Genomic DNA, 5,503 nt, shown 5'->3' on the forward strand with positions numbered 1-5,503 from the left:
AATTTACGTACTTATTATTACATTACAAATATCCAAGGTTTTGAAGACACGTTTCCTCTTGCGCCCAACGAGTGAATACTGAGACCAGACCCCATAGGTCCCTATCCTCCTCATCATTCGTCTCACTGTGTCTCCACAGCTTGCACCGCCCATTTGAGACAGCGTCTGGACCTGTTAAAATAATGCATAAGCTGTAAGGTAATAGAGAATAATATATATCTTTCAATCTCAACATTAGATTTTCTAATTTCCAACTGTATTAAATAAATAGCATTAAAATATTTTCCTTCTTAACTATTACAAAAATCAACGAATTTGAGTAACTTTTGCTTTTGTTTTATTTGTACCTTAAACATAACACTGAACAATCAATTATGTGCCACCCCACCTTCCTTCATCTGCAAAAAAACTAATCAAAAGACATATGTACAAGGCTAAAAAAATTCAGCAACACTTACCATACTCAGGCTAAAAGAATTAAGCAACACTTACCATACTCTTTTTATATTCACTGTTAACTTTTAGCTCATGTGACAGACTTTCCACCTGCTCAACAGTTTCAAGTGGGGATGGAAGAATGTCTTCCAGGATTGGTATATCTCCATGTGTTTTTGACATATGGGTTTCCGTCATTTTGACAATATTCAGGAATTTTGCAAAAATAATGGCATTTACTATTTTTAAAAGATTATTAGCAAATTTACAGAAATGGTGCATTCGGAAGACAAAACCGTGGTAGACATGGTTGGAACAAGTTAGGTGAGAGGGTGGTGGAGGCCAAAACCATAATCATAATCATCTGTATCAAACCTTATTACAGGTAAAACCAGTAGGCAGTCTACTGTATTTTATCAAACCGTTATTAGTATAATAGATCTCGTAATAATTTTGCAAAAATAATGGCATTTACTATTTTTAAAAGATTATTAGCAAATTTACAGAAATGGTGCATTCGGAAGACAAAACCAATTTTTCACTTTTGACAATTGAGCACCTGCTACATCCAGATTCTAGGGAGGAAAGGAAGGACGATCTTACTGGATCCCATAGCCTCTCCGAGGCACAAACCAGGCTTTTACATAACCCCCCCCCCCTGCACCCGAGCTTTTTAAAATAGTAAATGCCATTATTTTTGCAAAATTATTACGAGATCTATTATACTAATAACGGTAAATAAATAATAAATAGTAAATAAATCAAAATCAGTTACATTATTTTATCTTATTCATAGCATAAATGTTCTCGAAGATTACTAAAAAGAAATTGAATTAGACTACAGCAAATTGGCAAACTTTACCTTGTATCTGTTTCCACCGAGTTTGTTTGGGGCGTTCTTCAACATATCAGCAATACTTGTCTCAACATCTCTTTCAGTTGCATTAGTGTGGGTGTTGATACAGGCTTCTGGAAATTTATAAGAATTAATTAATATATATAATTATAATTCACTTTGCTATTCCCCATTCCACAGTCCTCTCGTCCTTCCCACTTCCCTGTCCCCACATCATCCCCACTATTCCCACTTCCCTGTCCCATCGTCCTCCTTACCATTTTCCCCTCCCCTGTCCTTCTTCCTCCCCCACCATCTCCCATTCACCTGTCCCTTTGTCCTCCCCAGCATTCCCCTGTCCCCACCATCCCCAACTCCCCAGTCCCCTCGTCCTCCCCACCATTACCCTCTCCTCTGTCCCCTCGTCTTCCCCACCATACCCCCCTCTCGTCCTCCCCACCATTCCAAACTACCTCATCCGATGCATTCTATAATGGTCTGATGCTTCCATCAGAAAATTGGGAACATCAAATGATCTGATATTCCCATCACTGAAAAATAAGAACAGCTAAAAAAATGAAATGAAAAAAATAAAAAAATAAACTATACTCATGAAATGAACAGTATGGTAAACAACACAGCTCAATTTCAATGCAATGTCACACAAAATTATTAAATCGAAATGAAAATAAATTGAAATCTATGAAAATTCAAATTATCAATACAATCGGAAATATTGAAATAATATCGCAACATAATATAGTGTGGGTTGCTCTTACGTGCAACAGACGGTGCTGTTTTTCAAAAAAGGCATGGTTTTACCTGTCACAAGTGTGGCATCTATACTTATACTCACGAAATGAACGGTATGGTAAACAACATAGCTCAATTGCAATGCAATGTCACAATAACATTTAATAACAATAATAACAATAACATTTAAATATACTTTAAGATATAATCTAGAAGAAAATAAGAACATTGAAACGGTTCATGAACTCGATTTCAATAAAGGACACTATGGGGAACTTTGAAAAACAGTTAATGAGTATAATTAGACAGACTTGTTGCTAGGCAGAGGAGTAAATAATGAGATATATGGCAAATTTTGCAAAATATACGGCACACAAACATTCATACCCAAACAAAGCAAAATGCTAGGTAAGAACAAAGCAGTTGGCCCGTAGGGGAAAGGAGATACCCACAAGACTGGAATACAAGTCATTAACAAGCACACAAGTACTACACTACACAACAACCGCACTACTACCAGAACTGGACGAATCACTACCAAAACAACACATTGCACATCACTACCAAAACAACACAACACAACACAAGCATTGGCAAAGAATTATAGACCAGTTGCACTAACATCCCACATAATAAAATTATTTGAGAGTGATCAGGAGTCAGATTACTAGTTTTATAGAGACCAATGACCTCCACAATCCAGGCCAACAAGGATTTAGAGCAGTTTCTATGATCGAGCCACTGAGATCTATAAAGAATTCTGATCAAGAAAGAGATCTAGGGGTGGTTTTAGATAGAAAACTATAACCTGAGGATCATATTAAGAACATTCTGCGAGGGGCCTATGCTACACTTTTTAACTTTAGAATTGCTTTTAAATACATAGGTCAAAAAGTTTTAAAAGTTTTAAAAGTTTTTTAAACCTCTCGTGTATCATGAGTGTGTTAAAGCATCAGATGGTGCATTCAGATGATGAATATTACCTAGTTCCTTCATCTGGGAAGAATGAACACATATTGGTGCATTCGGATGATAAAAACTAACTACTGTAGTTTAATTGATCAACAGACTGTATATCATATGCAGACTGTATGTGGATCTGCGGGCCACTCCAAACAACAGCCTGGTGGACCAAGCTCCACCAGGGCTAAAGCACAAAGTGATATAGATGTGATAGAGAAACTAGGTCAAATGGAGGAGTAGGTCTGTATATTAAACAGCACCTGACGTGCACAGAGCTACTAAACTCAATGTGGTGGTAGAGTGGTGGGGGGGGGGAAACATTGCAGAAAAAAACAAAAATACAATTTGGTCAACAAAACAGCATTGTTTAAAATAGAAGACATGGGTTGTCATTTTGGGGGTAAGGTAGGTTACATTGAGTTAATTAGTTAGTACTTAGTTTTTATCTTAAACTGGTTGGGAGAGGTACAGTGTTGCTGTGCTGGTGAAAGAACACCTAAAGGTAAATTAAATAATGATTGCGAATCCACAAGAAGTTGACATAATATCGCTAGAGATCTGCAATCAGGATGATAAACTTTCCTTAAAGAATTTGACAAACACTTGCTGATAGGACATGAAGTAAATGAAATGTATGTCAAGTTTTGTGAAATATATGATAAAAGCACAACAAAATTTGTACCAAAGGAGAGATGCAGAACTAGGAAAAGGGGTTTGTTCAACAGAAATTGCGAGAGGGCCTGAGACCCAAACACACACAAATGGAATCAATATATAGCAAGAGGCCAAACCCCCAAACATACAAGCGATGCAAAGATGCGAGAAACAGCAGCAGCATTAAGGAGAGGGACTTAAGGACCATAAATAAAGTGTGAAAATAAACTCGAGTAAATTTTTTTAACTACTCTCGACAGTGAAGAAAAACAAATATTCAGACGATTTGTGTTAGAATCATTAATCTTACACTTTCGGTCATATTCAACAACACAAATACATACACACACATTCCTGTTGCTGTAGCAAGTGAAGAATTACACACACAGATCACAATAACGTGATGCATCAAATGAACAAATCCACAAGGGCCGTGACGAGGATTCGAACCTGCGTCCGGGAGCATCCCAGACACTGCCTTAATCGACTGAGCTACAACAGGGTAAAAGGGTTGAAACCGAAGTTCTACTGAACTTACTGGATCCCATAGCCTCTCCGAGGCACAAACCAGGCTTTTACACAACCCCCCCCCCCTGCACCCGAGCTATGTCAACAGGCCGTTCTCCCTCTTCGCCCTTCCGAATGCACCATATCAGTAAATTTTTTAATAATCTTTTAAAAATAGTAAATGCCACTATTTTTGCAAAATTATTACGAGATCTATTATTCTATAGAATAATGCATATAAATGCATATATGCATATAAATACAAAACATAATACAAAACAAGTAAATGTAAATAATTTTACCTTGCACCTAGATCCACCAAGCCTGTATGGCGCGCGTTTCAGTACTTCGGAAATCTAGAACTATCTTGAATCTCTAATCTGCAATGAAACAATACATATTATTGCACTTACCAAAACATGGATGAATGTAGAAAATACAGAACTATTAGCTGAATATCAAATAAATGGATTTAATCTATTTCACACAGATAGATATATTACACCGTGTATATTAGGTAATACCTAACATACACGCCTCCACACACACTACATTTGAAATGTAGTCTCAAAAAGACTACATTTCAACAGCAAAGATTACTCCATAAAAAAATAATTAAATTATTGACCAACATGAGAGAGGGTTAGCCAACATGAGGGTTGTGTTGATTGCCTGAAAATATTTAAATTGTGTAATGTATTGAATGGCATTTTTCAAGTTACAACATTTTTTAAATTACTGAACTAGGTTCTAGGCTTTGCTAGGCTTAATTCAATTATTACAGATAAGCCTAACCTAGCCTAGAACCCAGTGGGTTTTCTTCCTATTGGGGAGTGTTGTACATGCCTCGCCTCCACATACACACTAGCACAGCCAGGCCTCGCCTCCACATACACACTAGCACAGCCAGGCCTCGCCTCCACATACACCAGCACTGCCAGGCCTCGCCTCCACATACACACTAGCACAGCCAGGCCTCGCCTCCACATACACCAGCACAGCCAGGCCTCGCCTCCACATACACACAGCACTGCCAGGCCTCGCCTCCACATACACCAGCACTGCCAGGCCTCGCCTCCACATACTCACCAGCACAGCCAGGCCTCGCCTCCACATACACCAGCACTGCCAGGCCTCGCCTCGCCTCCACATACACCAGCACTGCCAGGCCTCGCCTCCACATTTAAACCAACCAAGCCCACAAATACGTTAACATGGACCAGCATTACACCGTCTAACATACTCTGTCAGATGTAACAACTAAATTTGTGAATTCAAGACCAAATCTATTGTATAACACAGTGTTAGTACGAGAAAAACATTACTTACATTCGAAGCCGTGTTTTAAAATGGCGG

General features: G+C 38.3%; 1 protein-coding gene across 1 annotated transcript in view; it reads right to left on the bottom strand.

Moving 5' to 3' along the window:
• LOC138368225 (uncharacterized) overlaps positions 1–252 on the bottom strand; it is a 1,804-nt gene extending 1,552 nt beyond the window's left edge. Inside the window, exon 1 of the mRNA XM_069330762.1 lies at positions 12–252. Coding sequence (XP_069186863.1) covers positions 12–153 — 142 coding nt within the window. The 5' untranslated portion in view covers positions 154–252. The remainder of the gene's footprint in view (positions 1–11) is intronic.
• Positions 253–5,503: the final 5,251 nt, after the last annotated feature.

The sequence above is a fragment of the Procambarus clarkii genome, chromosome 3 (assembly GCF_040958095.1).
Source record: "Procambarus clarkii isolate CNS0578487 chromosome 3, FALCON_Pclarkii_2.0, whole genome shotgun sequence".
Lineage (NCBI taxonomy): Eukaryota > Metazoa > Arthropoda > Malacostraca > Decapoda > Cambaridae > Procambarus > Procambarus clarkii.